Genomic DNA, 23,106 nt, shown 5'->3' on the forward strand with positions numbered 1-23,106 from the left:
AGAAGAGGGTTTATCTGGCGAGACTACAAAACAATGTCACAGATGAAGACGTCGAAGAGCTTGCCATGGAATGCCTTCAATGCGAATCTGCCGAGGTTCATCTCCTGGTTCGCATGGATGTTAACGTCTCCGAGCTTAGGTTCAATCCATTAAAAGTTGGTGTGGATCCTAAGCTCAAGGACGCTGCACTTTCCCCGAGGACTTGGCCAGCAGGGGTTCTATTCCGGGAATTCGAGGATATTGGAACAAAAAAACTCGATAACACAACACTTCTCCGGGGCACAACAAAGCCAGCACTACGGAGACCTCCGAGCCCGTCGACTCAGTCGTGCTGCTTCCCGCCCTTATCTTCAGTCGTTCCGGCCCTGAGTTCGATTGTTGTGACGAGATTCTCCAGTCTGATCTTATTGTTGCCGCATTACGAGTTCCATCACCGGGACGCAACAAATCTGGCCCTTTGGGGACCTCGAAGCCCTTCGTCTCAGCCGCGCCGTTTCCAGCCAGCGTCTTCAGTCGTCCCGGCCCTGAGATCGATCGTGGCAATGAAGTTCTCCAGCCTGCATACTCAGGCAAGTACTCTACATCATCTCGAACATTATTTTTGTGTGATAAATTTCCGCACAACAGTACATCAATCGTTGGTTATCACCAAGCTGTGCTTGCTAGTACTCCAACATGTTCTTCATCGCTCCCCAAGATAATCACAACTGGTACTGCGTTCTCATCACCAGGACACAACGTATCGGGCCTCACGGAGACCCCTGTGCCCTCCGACTCAGTCGAGCTGATTCCTCCAGCGTCGCCCCGGCCCTGAGTTCGTATGTGGCGTAGGGTTTTTCCAGCCTGTTTTACCAGGCAATACGCTGCTCCTGACTGCCTTCCTCTGCGTGATGATATTCTCCGTTTCAGTGACAATGGCTCCAGATCGGCATCAGAACCGCTTGATTTCATCAACATCTACTATCAAAATGTCGGTGGTGTCAATGCCTGCGTGATTGATTATCTGCTCGCTACTTCATGTTCCTGCTACGATATTATCACCTTCACCGAAACATGGTTGAACGATCACACTCTTTCCAACCAGATCTTTGGACCCGATTATTCAGTGTTCCGCTGCGATCGAAGCCTCCGTAACAGCAGAACACAGGTGGTGGGGTGTTACTCGCCGTAAGGTCCAAATTCAGAGCTATGCCAATCGATGATGAATCTTGGCATAATCTTGGGATGGTGTGGTCCCGTATCGAACTCGACGACCAGAAGCTTTACGTTGGCGTACTATATTTGCCTCCTGATCGTTCGAGAGACGTTACCTTAGCTGAATCATTCTCACGATGCATCTCTAAAATAAGCTCCAGAAGATGACATAATCGTCCTAGGTGATTTTAACATGCCAAGTTTAAAGTGGTATTCCAGCCATGCTAGCTTCCTGTATCCTGATCTTGAACGCTCTACTTTTTCGGATTCTTCGAACATTATTCTAGACTCTTCGAGTACAGCAACTTTACTTCAGAGAACACACACAAAATTTTCGAGGCCAGAATTTAGCAAAAATTTGCTCAAATTTGACCAGCTAGAAACTTAGCAAAAAAATTAGCAATATTTTTTAACTATAATTTTAGCAAACGAGAAAAAAAGATAGCCGCCGCAATTTTTACTCAATTTTTTAGCAAAAACCGGAAGAAAAGATCGCCCGGATCTGAAATTTCAAAATTTATTGTTTTTTCTCTGGAGAATCAGGGAGAACGTTTGATTATGAAATAGAATTCACAAATTTACTTCACTTTCAATTTATTTTTAATTTTTTTTTTTAATTTAATTTCACGTTCGATCAACGGAAATTCCGGTTCCAGCGGGCGAAACTTCAAGACATCTTCATCGACGAATGCACCAGAGTGTGTGCCGGATCCAGCTCGTTGAAATTCCAGCTGTGGTCCCCTTTATTTCTGGCCTGATGGGGGTTTTGTGTTGCAGTTGTAACCTGAAAGAAAAACAAACAATTTTGGATTTAAAAATCGGAAAATTTGTACAATTTATAATTCGCCCTTACCTGTACGCATCCGGTGTCGATTTGGTTAGTATTTTGTTGTTGACTTAGCCACCACTAGAACCACTAGCATCGAACTTTCGGAACCGCGCACAATCATGTCTGTTTGTTATTTTTCTGAAAAACCCGCGGCGGCTGTTGTCTGTGCACAAAGCGGCTAGAAAACCTTTGTTTTGCTAAAGTCAAGCAAAATGAACTTTCTAATTGCTAAAATCAAGTAAATTTAGCTTTTTGCTAACTCAACAGTAAAAAAATATTTTTGCTAACGGAAAGTAACAGCGAAATTTTGCTAAGTGGAGCCCCGAAAGTTTTGTGTGCAGTGTTGTAAGCGAGAACGCCCGGATGTTTGATTCGCCAATGACGGTTTCCCTTTCCCATCTATCAAGTCAGCACCTGCACCGCTAGTTATAGTAGTCTCACATCACCCGACTTTACTGGTTACATTTAATATCTCTAGATTGTGTAACCCCGCCGATAAACTCACACCCTTCAACTTGGACTATAAAAAGGCCGATTTCGATATCATTTCTCGCGTACTGGCCACTATTGACTGGGAATCCGAACTCGAACTAGCAAACCCTAATGCTGCAGCCGAAACTTTCTCGCACATCCTCAACTACGTAATCTACCGTCATGTGCCGAAACGCACCGCCAATGCTAATCCTCAGACACCTTGGGCTAAAGCAGCTTTACAACAAGCACAAATCTTCGTATACCAAGGAAGAATGTCACAAACTCAACTCCGCCTATAAAAAAAAGCCTGTCAACGTAGCTATCAAAACCATCTTAGTCGAATTCAGCAAAACCTCAAGACTAGCCCAAAATATTCCTGGAATCACATCAAGAATCAGCGGAATGAACTTGGAACACCGTGCTGCATGTTCCTGGATGGCATCATGGCAAACTCTGACTCCGGAGTCTGCGATCTCTTTGCCAATAAATTCTCGAGCATCTTTGATACATCTTCAATAACCGACGACCAACTGAATTGTGCCATCAGGAGTGTTTCACCACTGGGCTTTTCTTTAAACGGTATTACAGTCGAGGACACAACCATCTCTAAAGCAGCCACTAAGCTCAAAAACTCCTTCTCTACGGGCCCGGATGGGGTACCAGTTACCTTCCTGAAGCGTTTTATGCCTTCTGTGCTGACTCATATCAGGCTTATCTTCCAAGCTTCGCTTGACCAGGCCACCTTCCCTTCATTGTGGAAATAAATGTGAGTTCCCGGTCCATAAAAAGGGAGATAGGAAAGATGTTAATAATTACCGTGGAATTTCAGCTCTGTGTGCTATAGCCAAACTTTTCGAATTGGTGGTTTAAGATCTCATTTTCATGTACTGCAAGCACAACCTCTCCAACGACCAGCATGGATTTAAGCCTCAACGCTCAACTACAACTAACTTACTAACCTTTACCTTGTTTGTGCATGAAAGTTTTGTAAAGAAATCCCAAACTGATGCTATCTATACCGATCTGTCTGCCGCATTCGACAAGGTGAACCATGATATTGCCATTGGAAAGCTCGCGCATTTAGGATTTTGAGGGTCTCTTATTGACTGGTTACGCAGTTATCGCAGTCAGGACGTAAATTGACAGTTCGTACGGGTAACTGTTTTTCCAGGCAGTTCTCAGCTTCATCAGGCGTGCCTCAGGGAAGTTATTTAGGGCCGTTAGTATTTCTAATCTACTTTAATGACGTGCTGCAACTCCTCGATGGACCAAAATTGGCGTATGCCGACGACTTGAAACTGTACTATTCTATCAATGGCCCCGAAGATGTGAACTTCCTGCAGAACTAGTTTAACCTCTTTGCCTCCTGGTGTGAAGCCAATCGCCTACATTTAAACCGTAGTAAGTGCGTAGTAATATTATTTTCCCGAAAACGACGCCCGTTCTCAGCCGTTTATTTTCTTGGAAACGATGCAATATCTCGAGCTCAACACGTGAAAGATCTTGGTGTGATCCTTGATGCGCGGCTGGATTTTAGGAATCACACCAACTATATCGTAGACAAGGCCTCCAGAAGCCTGGGTCTCCTTTTCTGCATGACGAAGGACTTTAAGGACATCTACTGCCTGAAGAGTCTTTACTGCAGTCCGGTTCGATCGATTCTTGAATATGCTTCTGCGGTTTGGTGCCCATTTTACCAAAACGGTTCTGATCGCATCGAAGCCATCCAACGACGTTTTTTTGAGGTATGCCCTTCGACACTTAAACTGGCAAGACCCTTTTCGACTTCCCAGCTACGAAAGCCGCTGCTGCCTGATCGACATCGACACGCTGCAAGCCCGCAGGACCGCCACTAGTGCGTCTTTCGTCGCTTATCTGCTTTCATCAAGAATCGACTCTCCCGCACTTTTGGAAGTTCTTCCACTTAGCGTCCGACCTCGTGGTTGAAGGAATCGGGATCTCCAGCTGTTCGTTCCTGTTGGACTAAACAATTACGGGGCCAACTCTGCAATAATTGGCGTCATCAAGACTTTTAACCGCTTCTCAGAGAATTTTGATTTTGACGTTTCGAAGGTTGTATTCCGAAGAAGAATTCTAAGTGTTCTGACATCAATGAAGTGTGACATCAATCGTAACTCCGTTACTTGACCTCACGCTAATGTCTGGCGACTGAAAACGTTTGTGGCTCACGATTTCTTCCATGTCCTGCAATCGACTATAAATTCTGTCATCGGCAAACTGATACACTCACTCATGCATTGTATGCTACATCTTCTCCAACTTCTCGACCTTTGCTGTTATTCAAGAAACAGTTCCGCATCAGACTGCTGCTGGCAATTAAACGAACTTCTAATTACAGTTTTCGAATGCTTTTCCCCTAACATCTTTTGATAGATCTGTAAACTGTGAACTGTACAAATGATACCAAACTGACCGTAAAGCATGTCCACGCTTTTGGGAAGTCCTCTAAATAACGCCCAGGTCGTCGGGCACCCGCTCACTCGTTCTAACGCTGTAAATTTATTGACATTTTTACGGTGCCTAGGTCTGGCGTCCAATGACCAGACGTCGACGGTGGGTGAAAAAAAAAACGAATTGGAAATCAAAACCAGTGAAAAATCAGTGAAAACAAGCAACATAAATTTCTCCAACATTAATCCCTGCATCCAAACCAAACCCATAAGAAGGCAGCAGAGCATCGGAAGAAATGCCTGACGGCTTGGTTGGACGCTGATCTGTTCAATGTTGAGTTTTTTTTTCGCTTTTTCGTTCTCGCTGTTCCTTTTCTCTTCACCATAATAATGTCTTACAGATGGAATGTTTGCGCTTGTGTGCATGCGTTTGTGTGAGCAAATTCCCGATTCACTAGGCGGGCGGCGGCGAGAAGCATAATCAAAAGAGAACAACCCTCGCTGGTTTCGTGTCGTCTCGTCTCGGCTGCACGTGATTAATTTTTGTTTTGGTTTAGGTCTGCTTTTCTCACGCAATTCACAACTTGCTCCCGGTCGTTTCTCCCGCTCTGTTTTCTTCTCGAGTTCCTTCATTGCCTCTCATTCGCAACAAAATCCAGCGCTCTGGCGCTCCGACACTCTCCGGCTCGAAGGACCGATGTTCTCCCTTTGGTGTAAGGAAAACGGCTGCGGTCCGGTCAGAACAGTCCGGTTCTGAACCGATTCGGTGACGGTTGGTGCGCTATCGGAAGGATAACTCTACGCGGTCGGTCCTTGGTAGTTTACGATATGGCGACGGAACGACGCGACGTCGTGTGTTTGAAAGTGAAGTTTTAATTATTGGTGGTACTACTACGGCAACGACGGCTAGAAGTTGGACCTCCGTGCTTCTTCTGGATAACATTGTCTGCACGGATTCGTGAGAGCACGGCCTGAAGGAAAGTGTTGGCCGGGTGAAGATACGGCAGCTGTAGCAGAATTTCACGTCGGAGGGTGGTAACAGTATTAGCAGATGAATCTGGACACCGCCGTACGGTGTTTCCGAGTGGATGGCAGTGAGTTGTATGTCGGTTGAATTTGGGTAAAAGTGTATATGGAATAAGGTGCACGTGCAAGCTAGCGTGTCCTTGGTCGCTATCTGAAGAGGGTTCTGTGGAGGGCGATCAGGACCGAAGCGTGGTGGTGAAGAAATTGCGGAATTGCCAATGCTAAACACGTGCTGTGAGTGGCGACGAAAAGTGCATCGCTGCGTTATGAAAATTAATTGAATACAGAATTTCCCTGTGTAGCACCGGAATAGAAGCTGTTGTGCAGTAAAAGTGGCTGCTGAAAATTCATAATTAAATTAGTGGATAATAGCGCCGCACGGTTGCAGAACGCTGCAAAAGTTGTAGCAGATTCCAGACCATCATCGTCGTTTACGGGCCAGCTAGCTATCCAGCGATAATGTAATTCATAGGAAAATGGTCCAAACAAATAAAAGCGCGCTAATAAGCTAAAAGTGTGAAAATCACTGGCCCCACGCTCAAGTTTTTACTAGATCCTGATCCGGAAAATGCTCGCGAGTGTTCATAATTGAATGAAATCGGTGTGCAAATATTCAATTACTAGCAATACGTGGAAGGTATTCTGAAGTGTAAAAGTACGGAAGTAAAACAACAGGAGCTTCAGTTTAGTGGTAAACGGGCAGATTTTAATGTGCTCTGGCCGAAAATGGCGAATCCAGCCAAATTGTGGTCCGCATCGGCAGGAGGAATGGGGCGACTTCTAACGGTGTTTATTGTTGTGTTGTTGTTTTGGGGGTTGGCCTCCGGTGAACCATACGGGGGTGGAGGCAGCAATTCGGCAGGTGGAGGAGGACTCTATGGCAGCGAGCTGCGGTGTCCCCGGCTTTGTTCCTGCACCGGCCAAACGGTGGACTGCTCGCATCGAGGATTGACGCAGGTCCCGAGGAAACTCCCGCTGGATACCGATAGACTGTGAGTGTTTCTGCTGTTTGTTGATATTTTTCCGTTCAAATTTCGGTGGGGTCGCGCTAATTGTTACGGAAGGGAAATATTCGGAAACTCACAACTAATGGTTAATGGCCATAATCTCTATGCTGCGGCAGCAAACCAGCCAAACGTTATCAGATTTTTGATTGAATTTATCGTTCGCTAGGCGATAAGAGGTTGATTTATGAAGCCATTAGACGACTACTACCCCAGCTATGGTGGAGTTTAGTGGAAGTCATCTGAGAAAGGTGTTTATGCGGTTGTAGCTTCACTTGTTTACAAATCTGAGTCATGTTTATTCAGGAGTACTTAGTATACATTATCTTTTAGAGTCCAGATATACATTGAGATGGGTGCAGTGACGAATGTTTTGGTTTCTTCAGTGTTTATTTCCGATTTCTCTAAACTCAGTTCAGTGTTAAATAAGGTATAAATCAATGTCTCGTTTTGACAGACTTAGTGGATTATGGTCTGGTTATCAATAGCATCGGTTATTTGGATGAATTTGGGGACTACAATATCCTATCATACGGAGTGTGCGATATCGTGCAGCCGGTTTTATCATAAGAATGACTCTTGGCGGTTATATTTTTCAGTTGTACGCTTTAACCACAGATAAACAGACGGGACACTCTTTTTCCGGTTTTCGCAAACCGGTTCAAAATTTTTGAAAGCTAGGCAATGTCACCACCAGGGTGCACTGGTCTGAAAATTAAAACTTTTTCATCATAGTAGCTGTTTGTTGGAGACACATCAAACTGGAAAGTAAACAAACAACATTGTACCTGAATCAAAAAGTCTGCAAAGTTTTTTAGTTTTAAATATTATAAAAACAACGTAGATACTCCACTTTCTGTGTCCGTGTTCCATTCAAACGGATCGTTTATTCATTTTTCCCCCGAAATCTGGAGAGTTGAAGATGGAATTGGATAGCAGTATGGAATATTTCAACCAAAGAAAAAAAGGCTTATCATGAGATCCGTTTGTTTATATATCTATGCAATTTGGCTGCAACTGTGAGGTTTTTAAAGCAAATGTAAAACGATGTTTCTAGTGCAAATTAAATAAAATTTGTTGAAATAAACTACAATGGAATACCTTTTCTGTAAGGCTGTGTTTATTAACTTTAACGCATATGACTAAACTAGACTTTTATTTGGTTGATGCTGTTGATTTAGCTGCTGCAAAAAAACGAATGTTGAAAAAACAAATGTAGAATCATGGAAAAAGTCCCTTTTAACTTAAAAAGAGATCATTTGAAGGCGATTCAGTGCTCAAAAGTAACGTAGAACATACATTTTGTCATGTTTAGTTTATTCAATCGGAATACCTAATTATCTGATAAGAAGTGCTATGTGTCCATTGGTCGATGTAGTTATTGAAAATTCTTTATGTAGAAAATACCCTGATACCAAAATTGCTTTCAGGGAAAACTGCATGGGGGAACTTTTTTTTCAATTTTCTCCCACTCAGTAAATTTCAAACCGGAGTATCAGTTAATCAAATCCGATATGCATAAAAGATGTTGAATTTGGTGTTATCTAGAGAGTCGCATTTTTGTCAATATGTTATTTATGGCTTCCAGCACAGCGATTTTTTTTATCCGGGCAGCATAAGGAATTCACGCATGTAAAATCACTTCCTTAATTGAACTTAGGATTCTTACAATAATTCAGACCAGTCTGTTTGTTTACAATGGTAAATGAAAAGTTTGATTTCATGGATATCATGATGGTTTTAAATTTTCCTAACCGGTTCATGCCTGCATTTTGTCGTGATAGGCAATGTCGACACCAGATGGCAGTGCAAGCAGTTTTGCGAAAAATGTGATAGTTTTTCTTCGGAGTGTCATGTCTGTTTGTCTGTGCTTTAACCATTGTCCACACTGACGTGACACTTGATTTAGCTTCTCGGATACGCTCAAAATCAACTGGCGATTAAGTTACATTAATATGAATTGGTAGTGCAGGAAAGTTCGGAAGCATAACATCACAAAAGATGTTTGATAATTTATTAGGCTTTGAACAGTTAAGGGTTAACTTGAAATGAAAAAAAGCTCAAACGATACGACAAACATGCATCTTTTCATTGCGTGAATGAATATCATGTTGTGAAAAATTGAACTTTATTGACAAGCAAACGCTTTCAAGTTTATTGTTTTTTTGGTAGTTGAAATTTGTCGATCACGATTAAGATTGAAGGAATTCTTAGGCAAACAGGGGTTGATATTAAAAATTAATTTAATCCTCCCAGTTATAATTTTAAAGTCTATAAATTGAGTTTCAGATGACCCAAGTAACCATAAATAAGCACTAAAACTAGCACAAATTTTACTCTAACGTCAGCTATAGAGTTTGATTCTGTGCTTCATATTAGCGCTGTGAGCCAGGTTTGGCGAAATTAACTGCTGTTTTAGTGCAGAAACTGGTATAACCCTATAAAAGCACTGTATTACTGTAGCACTGTTCAAATGAGGCATGAAATTTTTAATTTTTGTTTGCCTTCATATTTCTGCCATGATACTGAATATGTCTTTTATTGATATTTCGCTTATGCATATTAAGAGGATCTCTCGAGCTGAATTTCCAACAAGATTTTATTTTATTTATCTGCTGGAGATGACCTGGATTTGAACTCTTGACACCAATGGCTTGGACATTGTACAGTGACCCTGCTACTGGACCTATCAGGTCTGCGTTATATCTTTAAAAAAGCCCTATTTGAATCAAATTTCTAGCAATCGGTTCCCTAAAGTTTGTTTCATATAGAATCTGGTCGGATAAAATAGATCATTTCTCCGCAAAGAAATAACTTAAACAAAAGTAAATAACTTGGGAGGAGAGGACAGGAAATGGTCTTCACAACCGTGTGCAACATGGCGTGGCAAATTAAAGTATCACCCCAAATCCATCCTTTACCCTTCCTTTTCCAAACATTTATCCTAAACCCCATCCCCTATTCCTTCCTTCTCTTTCCCTTAGAGGCAGAGGCAGGCAACTTTCTTATTAAACTTAAGTAGTATTTAAGGAAAAGCAAACACACACTGCACTAAAAATGGTATCACCGTTTAAAGACCGTCATCAGTTTTTCAAACTTCTTCGGTCGTTATAAAGTCGAATAAATTAAAAAAAAATGTCATTTTGTAGGGTTTTTATTGCACTTTAAGGAAAAAAATACATAAAAGTCATTCTTCAGCTTTTCGGATGAATTTTAGAACTTTTTTTGTGATACTACCCATCATTTTCTGCACAGTACTGCTGGTAACCTCATTCGCCATCTTGTTCCACCACTTTTCCATTTGAGCGGGTTTTTTCATTGTTCTGCCACATTTCTTCATTTTGCCCTTAACTATTGCCCAATATTTCTCGATGGGACGAAAATCCGGACAGTTTTGTGGATTGATACTTTTTTTACAAAATCGATCTTGTTCTCCTTATACCACTTAATAACATCCCGGCTGTAGTGGCAGAACTTCACCTTTGTGGGACCGATTGAATGGCAAAACCCTCTTCTGGAGACATTCTTCTTTGTTCTCTAATGAAAATCTTAGTCTTCTTCCCACAACTACAGATCCCTTGCCAAATAATCAACTAACGAGCAAATTTATCTGCGAAAACAAACTTGAATCTACCCGCAACATTCCCTTTATGCTTCGCAAGGTATAATTTGTTACCGGGTATTTGTCCAAAATCCATTTTGGCGTAAGTTTCGTCGTCCATCAAATTGCATCCGTTGTACTTGGTCAACAATTTCTCGTACAACTTCCTTGCCCTGGTTTTGGCAACCAGGTTTTGTTTCAGCGTCCTGTTGGGGTGTTTGCTTGCATGATACAACCGCTAACCTTTCTGCAAACAAATTCGTCGAGCTGTACTGTGGTTCGTCTTGAACTTTTTCGCCAAACCACGCAAGGAGATTCCAGAATTATTGTGAACTGATCGAATTACCTTTGCTCGCAGCTTCCGGTCATATGTTCTACTTTTACGTCTGGTTTGTTTACAGTCGATTTAGGATATTTCAGGAATTTCGCGATCTTTACCCCTGACCACGTCGGTTTCTCTACGTGAGTGTGCAGAATTTTCCCTAGCCTTTCGCGTTCTATCGTCGATAACTTTTGACTGACTGCTTCAATCTTGATGAGATTTTCATCACTAAGTAAACAAACTATCCGGATCAAAACACTGTCAATAGATTCGCGATGTGACAACTAGGGGCGCTGCAGTAAATGAAAAGATGCGACCAGATTCTATGTGAAACAGACTTTAAATTTGCATTAATTCTGCATCAATCAATTCTAATGTGCTTTGGCTTAATGTCACTGTAGTGCTTACATAGTGCTTAAAAGCATTGAAGCAAGCTTGTGTAATTCTTAATCAATGCTCAGAAAACATAGCATTTGTTATTCGGATTTAGGGTATGTTACAATTGCAAAAGCATTGTGCAAAGCTGATAAAATGCTAGTTGCATTTGAAAAAGTGGTCTAATCCAATATAATGCAGCATAGCACTCGAAGGGTTGTTATAATGCAAACTTGCACTTGATGTGCTGATATAGTGTAATTTAGCACTTGAATGCTGGTATAAAGCTAGAAAAATGCAAAGCTTTAGTGCTTATGGTTACCTGGGTATGGATCTCCTAAAAAGAAAAAGCTTTTCACCGAGAATTATTCTCAGTTTAGTTTAGTTTACTTGTCCAGTTTTCAAACAAAATCCATGTTAAGGTTTTCAGATTGATAAAATTATTCTCGCGTTAAGGTTTTCTTCTTGTTTGTTGCCGAACATGCTGAGAACAGAAAGCGTCCATTACCAGGGAGCTTATTAGAACTTTTTGGTGTGGAAAAGTGTGTGAAATTTGATTTTGGATAAACATTTTATTGTAACCACTTACGTCCTTTAAATTTTCCGCAACCAATGATCAAGATTTGTACTCCTTTTCTCAGGAAGTGTTTTTAAATTGTAAGGTGTTACGAAAAAGGAACTCCATCCAAAATATTTAAAAATAAAAGCAAAATTGATCAAAGTTCTCTCCGTTTACAGTACTGCAGAGAGCCTTTTACGACTGCATTGCAAGTCATATTGATAGCAACCTATTGGTTTTTCAATGTTTTAATGGATTATTTGCCGGTAGAAAAAAGTTGCTGAAAGCCTTTTAACGCATATCGTTACAGGTTTGATTGAGTGTCTCAACTTGTGAATGTAGTAAAATTTTACCGCAATTGAAGGATGCCAAACTCGTTCTCCAATAAATTACGTGCATTTCCAGATATCCGAAGCTAGCGTACTGTGAGCAGAGACTGTTTGTGTATAACATGAGATGTATAAACATATATGTTTTTTTTTTCTAAACTCTAAACGACTGTTTACCTGAATCTAATAATTTTCTCCTCTAGACATGAGATACTATTTTTGCCAAATTCATCCATTACTTTTTTCTTTTCTCAGCGCTCTATGCAGAAAGTTATTATAACAACGATTTTAATAGTCGGTTGGTTTTGATATGCAAAAATTGGCGAATATTCGGTACAAATTTTTCGAACTTGATAAAGACTTGTTTTGTTAAACTTGGAGGTTCTGAAGGAAGGCTATGATAATTTAATATCCGGGAACCTTGTTCAGGCGATAACTACATTCCTAGAGTTCGGATATGTAAAAGCGTTTTTTTTGCTTGTCCGCAATGGGACTGCTAAGACTAATATGGTCCAACTTGCCAATTTATGGTGTGATGCTTCTTTTGTAGTCGTTACAGGTGATTGTAAATCTGTTGTGCTTAGATTCTTATTCTGATGTCTTTTAGAAATTTCACTAATTCCACCATTGACGTTTCGCAGTTTTCTTTGATGATTTGGGTCAGAAGTTTGTAGTATTCTAGTACGGTATACTTACTCTGGGCGTTGTTTTATTTTGAGCAATCATAAAGTATGTGTTTTAAATCTTCGGTGGTATCGCATAAGTCACATAATTAATCCTTTTCTAACTTCCACTGGAATAGTCTGCTTTTTGTCAGTGCGTGGACAGATCTAATTCGAGAGAGAACTTTTTTCTCTTTGCTGTTAAGGATCAAATTTTTAAACCAAATTGTTTTTGAAGGAATATGTTCAATTTGAGCATAATGAGCTCCCTTGATTAGGCTTGTGTTTCGAAATTGGATCATCCAAGATTCTCAGGCCTCTAGTTTGGCCAAAAGCAGTGCATCTCATGCTGTGAGGGAAGTGAAGTTGAACTGTATGTTTTTTGTTGCTATGACCGCTAACTCGTTGCCTACTTTTCCACAATGGCTCGGAATCCATTGAATTCGAACCTTTGGCCACAGCCCGTGGCGCAGAGGATAGCCTTCAAATCTTCTAAGCCAGCGGGCATGAGATCGAATCCCGGTTGAGGCATACATACATACTTTCTCTGTGGGTTGGTGATTTTAGCATTTGTAAGATGCTAGCCATCTTATCCTCGAAAGATGTACGTTTAGAGTTAATAAAAAAAGGGATCTCTCGAGGAAAAATCAAGTTGCATTGAGATCCTATATGTGTTTGTGTTCGTTTTTTTTCGTTCTTCCTTGAATAATAGTTTAAAAACTTTCCCATGCTCCCATGCAATTCCTTGGTATTATGAGGATTGCGCACGCGCTGGCAGAATCTTTCATGATGACTGTCTCAATATATCCTTTTTCGATAATCCAATTGAAAGCCCTCAGTATGGCATATTATTCCGCGTTAGTGATATCGAAAGTATTATTAATTTTTTCTGCTCTTAGCTGCTTGGACCTTTGATCGTAGAGTGCTATAGCGGTGCCGAATTCGGTTTTGTTTGCATCCGTATAGATAAATTCACAATTTCGATAAATTTTTTAAATTTATTTTTCTTAATTGAAGTTCAAACGCACCAGTTGATGTCAACAAGTGGAGATCTTTGAAGTCTGCTTTCGATTGGTATATTGGGGTCTTTTGTGTGAATTTGGCTAACGAAGTCCAGATTTTGGTCTATTATGTCAGTGAAAAAAGTTCCGTTAGGTTTTCCGTCTAAAACTGTTTTTTCACGAATTCAATCAGTTGATTTCTGTTGTAGACGTTTCTAATTACTTCCCGCTTTGTTGAAAGCTCTATTGTAGTTCTCATAGGAATTTGTCCTGTTTCAGATAAGATTACATGAATTGGAGTTGATTTCAAATACCCCATAGCGATTCTTAGAAAGGCATGTCTTTCTTGCAAATTAGTATCTGCGGCTCCTCCATAGATTATAGATTTGACCTCCATATTCTAATTCACTTCTTATCATTGCGATCCCGATTTTAGGTTTCTGGATTTGGGATCCTGCCAATAGTTTCATAAGCGGAAGCTTGAACATGGCTTTTTCCTGACACTTTCTATTTATGTGTTTTCTGTGGCATAGTCCGTGTATAGAGCGTGTATCAAAGATATTTGTGGATATTGTTTATCAAGGTTTGGTTCCCGTTTATCATGATTCCTAAATTTATGATTTTTTTTTCTAGGAAAATGGAACAGCAGCACATTTTTCGGAATTGACTTCTAAATTTAATTATTTAATTTTATCGACAAGGTTTTTAAGAAATTTGTTGAGCTTAAACTACTCCCCTTTAAGAGAGTCGTCGAAAGCCAACACTGCCATATCATCAGTAAATTGAAGAAAGGTACATTTTTTTTTTATAATTGATGCAATTCCGCGGTGTACATGTTGGAGAGCACTGGTGTCAACATGCAGCCTTGTGGTAGACCTTCAAAAACAGTGTTCGAATTTATTCCTTTGTAGTTATTTAATATTAATTTTCTTTGACTTAGATATTTATGAAGCCTGGATATTATTTTTTTGTGGAATTTCTTATAGTTTTTCGGTTGTGACCTTAGCAAAAGCTCGTCATACATCTAAGAATGCCACATTGCATTCCTGTTCATTAGCTTTAGCTTTTTAATGGAATTGAACAAGAAGTTCACACAAATTTGCGCAGAACAGAATTTGCGAAACCCGAACGAATATTTTGGAATTACACTCATAATTTCGGCAACATCTGCGATTAGATTTTTGACGACTGAGTTAATCAACCAAGCGTTGTGTTAGTCATAAAAAGGACTATGTTGTATATTTTTTTCCAGATTTTAAAATTTATGTGATTTTGAGATATTAGCTGTGCTTGAGGACATGGTCAAAATAATTATGCACAATTATCTCGGAAATCCATCATTATCGACTTGAAATTTCATAAACAGTTGTTTTTTTACCTAAAAATGCTATATCTGGATAATAAAAAAATATGAGAAAAATCTCTAGAATGCTCGCAAAGTTCGAATCAAGCATCAGAGTGGAACCCTTGATCGCAACTATTGCTGAATGATTATTGTTATGATGAATAACTGAATGCAGACCGCCTAACTATACAGCAAATCTGTCTACGGGTGGCAAAAAGTGCAACCGGATTTTGTCGCAAAGAGTAGATGTGTTCTGATGGAAATTTATGGAAACTAAATTTAAGTTAAACATTTTTTACATTCCTATAAGATTCGAATAGGTTTTTCTAGCTGATTTGGAGTGAAATATCATGATTATCGGAGGGTTCTGCTTCTGTGGTAAAAATAACTCTTTGCATGGCTGAAAAAATGTGCAAAGATAAATGAGAGATTTCAAGATAAAGCTGGTGTATATTTTTTAATCACCAGAAAATAATTTTTAAATATATTTTCATTAAATATCATATCCATACCTTCATTTCTTTCGTAGAAAGTTTTTCGCACAAACGGATGGTTTTAAAATACACGCGTTTGTGATTTCCCAGATTCTAAATGATCATAGACTTATTCTTGTCCATTCTGATAACTGACAATTCAACCTTCGAATTAATTCCTCTTTTTCTCTTGAAATTAATATTTTTTCCATGACAGTTTTTTAGTAGACGTACTGTTAGCTTAGCTTAGCTTAGCTTAGTTGACTACTCATGTCCACCTTAAATCATTGAACTTGAAGTGCTTAGATATGATCATTCTTTTAAAACTTCAGATAGTATATTTGATTAGACTTTGCTCAATTGACGCACTTCAAATTCCATGATCGCAGGCGTGGCTAAGCAGAACAAGTTCTACCTCGCCAATGGTTGCTACTCCGTGATTGATCGAGGCCATCAGCTTTGTGCAAGGGCCAAAAGAATGGTGCTTGGGACTAGCAGTTCATTCACAATGCACAAAACTCATGCTCTCACTTTGAAAAATGATCAATAACGGCGCCGGCCACGTCCTAGTAGTCAATGAGGAATGAAGGAAGGAATGTTAGTAGGATACTTTCTAGGATCAATCAACAACCTTTTGTTTCTATATATTCCAAAAACTAATTTTGGAAAAATCAGAAACAAAGGTAAGTCAATATTACCAACTATAGAAGCCGTCTATACGTCTGCGAATCTATATTTAAATATCCAAGGAAAGGGTTGTGTTAGTAGGGGAAAGGTTATATATAGATCAGGATCCATTTTGGTGAATGGTGCGATCGAGTTTTCCTACACCTCCTATGCTCCTAGGTTTTTCTTAAGGAAACTCCTATTTCTATCTTTGAGGCAGTGATAAGAAGTTTAACAGTAAGGTAAATATTAGTTAAAATTTTGTTTTAAATCACTTGTTTTCCTATTTTTTTTTTATTCCTGAAACACTAATGTATTTTCAAAAACGACCTTTAAAGCTTACAAACTTCGAAGAATATTTATAAAGAGATATTTAAATATTAAATTTTTGTTAATTAATGAAGGGATTCTCCTTTTTGTTTCGTTTAATTCGAATTAGATCGTTTTTGGAAACTCATCAATGCAATTCAACTCTTAGCCTCATATTGATTTCGCGATTGCACGGAGAAAACAAATCAACCAAAAAAGTTAGTAATTTTATTCTTGTACGAAGATTTCTGAGCTATCGTTTTTTTTCATTTAATTCTGTGTTAAATTAAGTTGATTTCCACCTGAATCATATGAATCGTTTTCCATAATTTACATATTTTGAAAAAAAAAAAATAAATCTAATGTGCGTTCTCATTTACTAAACTGATTGTTGGAATTATTTTGATCTTGCCAAGTGGTTTTGTTTATCAATCCTACTTAAGACTTTATATCTTTCAGATGTTTGACAAGCTGATGAGAAAAAGTGAGCAAAATTCAAGAGAATCGTATTCTGAACACATTTAAAAACAAAGTTAATGCAGTTTCCCATATGAATAAATGAAATGATGAAACCAAGAGATTCGTTTTTAAGCACTTAACATGTGTGTAAGTCTTATTCATTAAAATGAAAATAGAAACATACTTGGACTGCATTATTTGTTCCTGGAATTTTTTTTTTGAGTATTTTACTCGAGCTAATTGGTGCATTTTTTTTCTGGGAATTTGAAAATCTTAAATCGATTTCCGATCTTATACACGAACCACATTTATCGTTTTGTCTATTCTGTTAACTTTGGGGTTCGAAGCTTTGATTAGAGAAGTATAACTTGCATGCTCTGTTGTTGAAAAACGTTAAACTTTTCATAGGATCTTTTCTTGTTTGAATTTTCAGCAAATTGGAAACGAGCCCTAATTTAATTTCGTTTGGTTTGATAATGATGGATTCAATAGAATTCATACCTGTTTTTCTATAGAAATTATAAAAATGTATACTTATCTTGCTCTATTCTTTTAAAATGAAGACAAACAACTTTTTCCTGGAAGCGATTGTAGTGATTTCAACTTCCACCATTCGAACCTGTACAAACTCCATCTAGTTACATTTTTGGTAAGCTTTTGGCATGTTTTCCACCAGGTCATCGTTTAAACAAATCACAACATGTACTGAAAAAGTTCACTTTTCCACGTTTTAAAACTTAAAACATTTTCCGCGGACGCAGTCTTTATAATTCAGCAAATTTTGTATTCGCGAAAAAAACAAACGGGAAAAAACGCGACGTCGGAAAAAAACACTTCCGTTTTCGAGCACGGATTGCTGTGACCTCCTCAAATAACGCAAGCAAATTTTAAACTAAACTTTTTTAGTAGACGTACTGTTAGTATAATAACTAATTTTAACTTTTGAAGCAGCACATTTGATGATTCTTTCAGCTAATTCAATAAAAAATTCTGGTAACACTGCTCTCGTTTGTTTACATCCCGATTTGTGCTCTTGATGAAAACAAATTTCCAGCTGTAATCCGACCCAAAACCGCTATCATTGCACCGCAAAATCATCTGCCCATAACCCAGAACCCGAAACATACGGAATTAGCCCAGTTGCTGTCGCAAATACAGGTAAAGGTGAAATAAGATTTCTTGCGTGATTGGCTAGAGAGTGGTAGATCACAGCATTTGTCCGCTTCCATTTGCTATCCCACCTCGCCCCGCAACTCTCCTTCCTGATATTGCTATCGCCTGCGCCAAAGCCACCGTCCACTGCTGACACCTGCTGCCCATTATCAAATCGAAAAATACCTCCGAACCATTGAGCCGAACAGTTTGTGACCACCGCTAAATACTCAATCATTGTACGCAACCATATCGAAATAAACCAATCCAGTTTTGCTGTTTTGTTATTTCGACCCGATTACGATCATCACAATAGCCCGTCCCACTTCAACCCCCGAACAGTATTGCATCGCACGCCACAGCAACTGCTGTCTTCGTCACACACCATAGAGGACCGTAGGTATACAACAAACGTCATCGAGTACCGTGGTGCCATCCTGTGCCAATAGATATTTTATCGCATCGTTTTGCCGATCACAGCGCCATCTCTTTGTCACTAAGGTAACGAAAGTAGCATAAGAAATCATTATGGCTAAACATCTGTGTGAAAACGTACACTCGGAGTATTCGAGCGACGAGTGTTAAGAACCATCTTTGGCGGCGTACAGGAGAACGGAGTGTAGAGGCGAAGGATGAACCACGAGCTCGCGCGACTCTACGGCGAACCCAGTATCCAGAAGGTGGTGAAGGCTGGCCGGATACGCTGGGCTGGACATGTTGCGAGAATGCCGGACGACTGTCCTGCAAAACAGGTGTTCGCTACGAATCCGGTAGGAACAAGACGAGCGGGGGCGCAACGAGCGAGGTGGTTAGACCAAGTGGAGCGTGATCTGGCGAACGTGGGGTGCCCGAGAAATTGGAGAACGGTTGCCATGGACCGAGTGAATTTTAGGAATTATGTTCGTCAAGTTATGTCGTAAGACGGAATACTATGTAAATAAATAAATAATCTGTGTGAAAAATGCGGTAAAGAATTCGAAGGTCACTTTACTAGTTGTAACGGGTTTTGTCGAGCCATTTTCTGTCTTCAATGTTCAGGAATGACAGAAAATTATCAGGAAATGATCGACTCTAACACTCATATAACGTGGTTATGCCTGTTCTGTAAAACTCTTCTGTCGAAAGCTAGATTCCAGAATGCGATGGTGTCCTTAAACTCGTCTAATGAGGCTCTTATAGATTCTTTGAAAACAGAAATGCGAGAGAGCATTCTTAAGGAAATTCGCCAGGAAATAAGAACTAGTTTGACTTCTGTGAAGCTTTGCACAACACCGAAACCAAACCTTGAAATTCGTAGGTCGGCTACTCCTTCTTCCACGAGTAAAAGGCGTCGTATAGACAGCATCGTTGACAACCCAGCTAGTTTCCGCCCCACTCGAAAGTTGTGCGCAATTGGCACCAATCCATCTGACCTGGAAATTTCGGTGCGCTCACAGGAGACCCAGGGAGCTACACAAGATTCATCACTTTTCTGGCTGTATCTCTCTGGCATTCTCCCATCAGTTCCTGAAGAACGAGTTTTGGCAATGGTGCGTTCTCATTTGGGGGTTCAGGAAGTTATGCTTGTTAAATTGATACCGAAGGGAAGAGACGTTCGATCATTGTCGTTCATGTCGTACAAAGTTGGTATACCGTTGGACTTGAAACAAAAGGCACTGTCAACCGAAACATGGCCTGCTGGAATTCGATTTCGTGAATTTGTTGACATGAAACCTAGACAGGATTTTTTGAAGTTTTCCCCTCAACTCGCTCCACCCCAGATACAGCTTACAGTACCCCAGAGCCATCGTACAGCTCCACCATCCGCAGCATTACCCCCACTCCGATTTGCCACCGCATTACCCCCACAACAGGAAACTACTCCATATGCCTCCCCGGTCTAAATAATTCACCCGCTTCTACAATTAACGCGACAACTTCCTCACAAGATCCCGTAGACGATGTCCCGAGTAACTCATATCAACAGCAGACGAACCGCCGATATACCGTTTTTTATCAGAACGCAGGGGGAATGCGCACAAAAACCAACGATTTCCTACTTGCACTGATGACTTCTGATTACGACATTATTATGGTGACAGAAACATGGCTGCGCGACGACATTAAGAACTCTGAATTATCCGTTAATTACAATATTTACCGGTGTGACCGCAACCCACGAACAAGTCATTTGCAACGTGGAGGTGGTGTGCTAATTGCCGTGAAGCAAAGCATTGAAGCAACTCTTTTTCCTATTGAAAATTGCGAACGCCTAGAGCAAGTAGTTGTAAAAATCAAACAGAATCAAAGAGATATGTATTTTTGCTGTGTCTATTTCCGTCCCAATACCGACCTGTCTACCTATGCGACGCACTGTACGGCCATTGACGGCATAATGCAAGCCACAGCTGTAAACGATATTGTAGTTGTTGCTGGTGACTATAATTTCCCGAATCTTTCGTGGAATTTCGACGAAACTTCCAATGGATATCTTCCCGTAAATGCATCCACCGAACAAGAATTGGCTGTTATCGAAACCACTCTAGCTGCTGGCCTTTCTCAGATGTGCTCTCGAGAGAACGTCAACGGTAGAGTTCTGGATTTGATTTTTATGAACAAACCAGATGTAACTGACATTGTTGATCCACCTAGTTCAATTTTACCCACTGATCGCCATCACAGACCACATGTTATAATATTTGATTGCTTCGACGATAATGTCTTGATTGACGACGATTACCGTCACGACCTTGATTTTGGAAGATGTAATTATGTCCCAGTAATTGAAACACTAGCATCAATAGATTGGACACACCTTATTGAACATCTCTGCCCTGATGAAGCTGTTTCCGTTTTCTACGATCATCTGCTAAGGATAGTTGCGCTTCACACTCCCAGAAAACGTCCTTCCCGAAAATCATACAAACAGCCGTGGTGGAACACAGAGCTTCGCCTTTCTCGTAATAGATTGCGCAGAATACGTAAACGATATTTTCGGAACAGAACTGCAGCAAACAAAGCTGACCTAGTATCAATGGAAGCCGATTACTCAGCGCTACGTAATACCGTATTCAGACGATATATAAATAATGTGGAACGGGAAATGAAAAATAGGCCATCAGAATTCTGGAAATTCATAAAATCTCGACGTTCCGTCAACAGTTTTCCATCGCGAGTCTCACTTGACGGTCGGTCATCTGAAACTGCCCGTGAATCTGCTGATCTGTTTGCTGAATTCTTCAAGAGTGTATATTCTTCACATAGCCCACCGGCCGTCAACGAGTATTCCGAAGCATTGCCTAGCTTTGACATAAACCTTCCTCAGCCTATTTTAACCAACCGTGAAGTCTTGACAGCCCTCAAATCTGTTGATCCAACAAAAGGACCCGGCCCAGACGGTATTCCACCGTCTTTTATACTAGCGATCGCAGAAACACTCGCCGAACCACTGCGCATTATATTCAATCGATCTCTAAATGATGGTATTTTTCCTAGCATCTGGAAAACCGCTGCCATAACCCCAATCCATAAATCGGGAAATATTCATGGAGTGGAGAATTATAGACCCATTTCGATACTCTGTTGTCTGTCAAAAGTTTTTGAAACACTACTATACGAGCGACTTTATAATGCTGCTAAACCAATTTTATCAGAATATCAACACGGTTTTATGAAGAATAGATCTACGGTTTCAAATCTTATGAGCTATTCCGCTACACTATATACTGCTGTTGGCAAAAAACAACAAGTGGACGCCGTTTATATTGACTTCTCCAAAGCATTTGATAAGGTTCCTCATGAGATCGCAATCCGTAAAATTGTACGCTACGGCTTCCCATCGTGGTCTACAAAGTGGCTGCTCTCGTACCTGACAAACAGACGAGCATTTGTAAATTTACGGGGAATCCAGTCTCAGCCATTTGAAGTTCCCTCCGGCGTCCCTCAGGGAAGCCACTTAGGACCACTCATCTTCATTATTTTTGTGAACGATCTTGCCTGGATACTCAAATCCTCAAAACTAATGTACGCAGACGACCTTAAAATATTCAGAAATATCGAATCACTTATGGACTGTGCAGCACTTCAAGCAGACATCTCGACTCTTCTTAATTGGTGCAGGTGTCATGGAATGGTAGCTAATACTAGTAAATGCAGATGCATTACCTTCTGTAAAACGAGAGAACCGTTACGTTTTAACTATGCAATGGATACAGTGGAAATGGAACGAGTGGATTCGATCAAAGATCTTGGCGTTATATTCGATCGCAAACTAACCTTCTCGGAACACATAGCTGCTACTACTGCAAAAGGTTTTGCTATTTTGGGTTTCATCCGTAGGAACACTGCAGACTTTGAAGATATTTATTGTCTGAAAGCGATTTTCTGTGCTCTGGTGCGTAGCGTTTTAGAATATGCCGTGGCAGTTTGGACCCCTCATCAGGCAGTACAAATCGAACGACTGGAAAGGGTACAAAAGAGGTTCCTACGATTTGCACTCCGTCGATTGCCATGGAATGATGCCGTTCGACTGCCACCATATGCAGAAAGATGCAATCTGATATCTCTTGAAACCCTTCGCTGGAGGCGAACGTACATTCAAAGAATGTTCGTTTTTGACTTGTTAACGAATAATATAGACTGTCCCCAATTGCTGCAAAACATTAACATTCACGCGCCAGCTAGACGACTTCGTCAACAGAACTTTCTGTGGATACCATACAGCCGCACCGTCTTCGCACAAAATCATCCTCTGTATAACTGTTGTCGTGTTTTCAATGAAGTGTCAAACGTTTTTAACTTTAACATTTCCAAAGATATATTTAAGAATAGTATACGTAGTTCTAGAAATTAATACATGTTTAGTTTAAGATATGTTTGTGTGATTACTATCAAAGACATTAATAATAAATAATAATTCCGAAACGTATGGCTGTAT

The 23,106-nt window shown here is 40.2% G+C and overlaps 1 protein-coding gene across 4 annotated transcripts in view; it reads left to right on the plus strand.

Annotated features, from left to right (window-relative positions):
* The first annotated feature begins 5,667 nt into the window (after positions 1–5,667).
* The window catches only part of LOC129757426 (protein slit), a 549,037-nt gene continuing 531,598 nt past the window's right edge, over positions 5,668–23,106 (plus strand). For all 4 annotated transcript variants that reach the window (XM_055754647.1, XM_055754648.1, XM_055754649.1 and 1 more), the window contains exon 1: positions 5,668–6,926. In XM_055754647.1, coding sequence (XP_055610622.1) covers positions 6,661–6,926 — 266 coding nt within the window. In that variant the 5' untranslated portion in view covers positions 5,668–6,660. The remainder of the gene's footprint in view (positions 6,927–23,106) is intronic.

Source organism: Uranotaenia lowii, chromosome 3 (assembly GCF_029784155.1).
Source record: "Uranotaenia lowii strain MFRU-FL chromosome 3, ASM2978415v1, whole genome shotgun sequence".
Lineage (NCBI taxonomy): Eukaryota > Metazoa > Arthropoda > Insecta > Diptera > Culicidae > Uranotaenia > Uranotaenia lowii.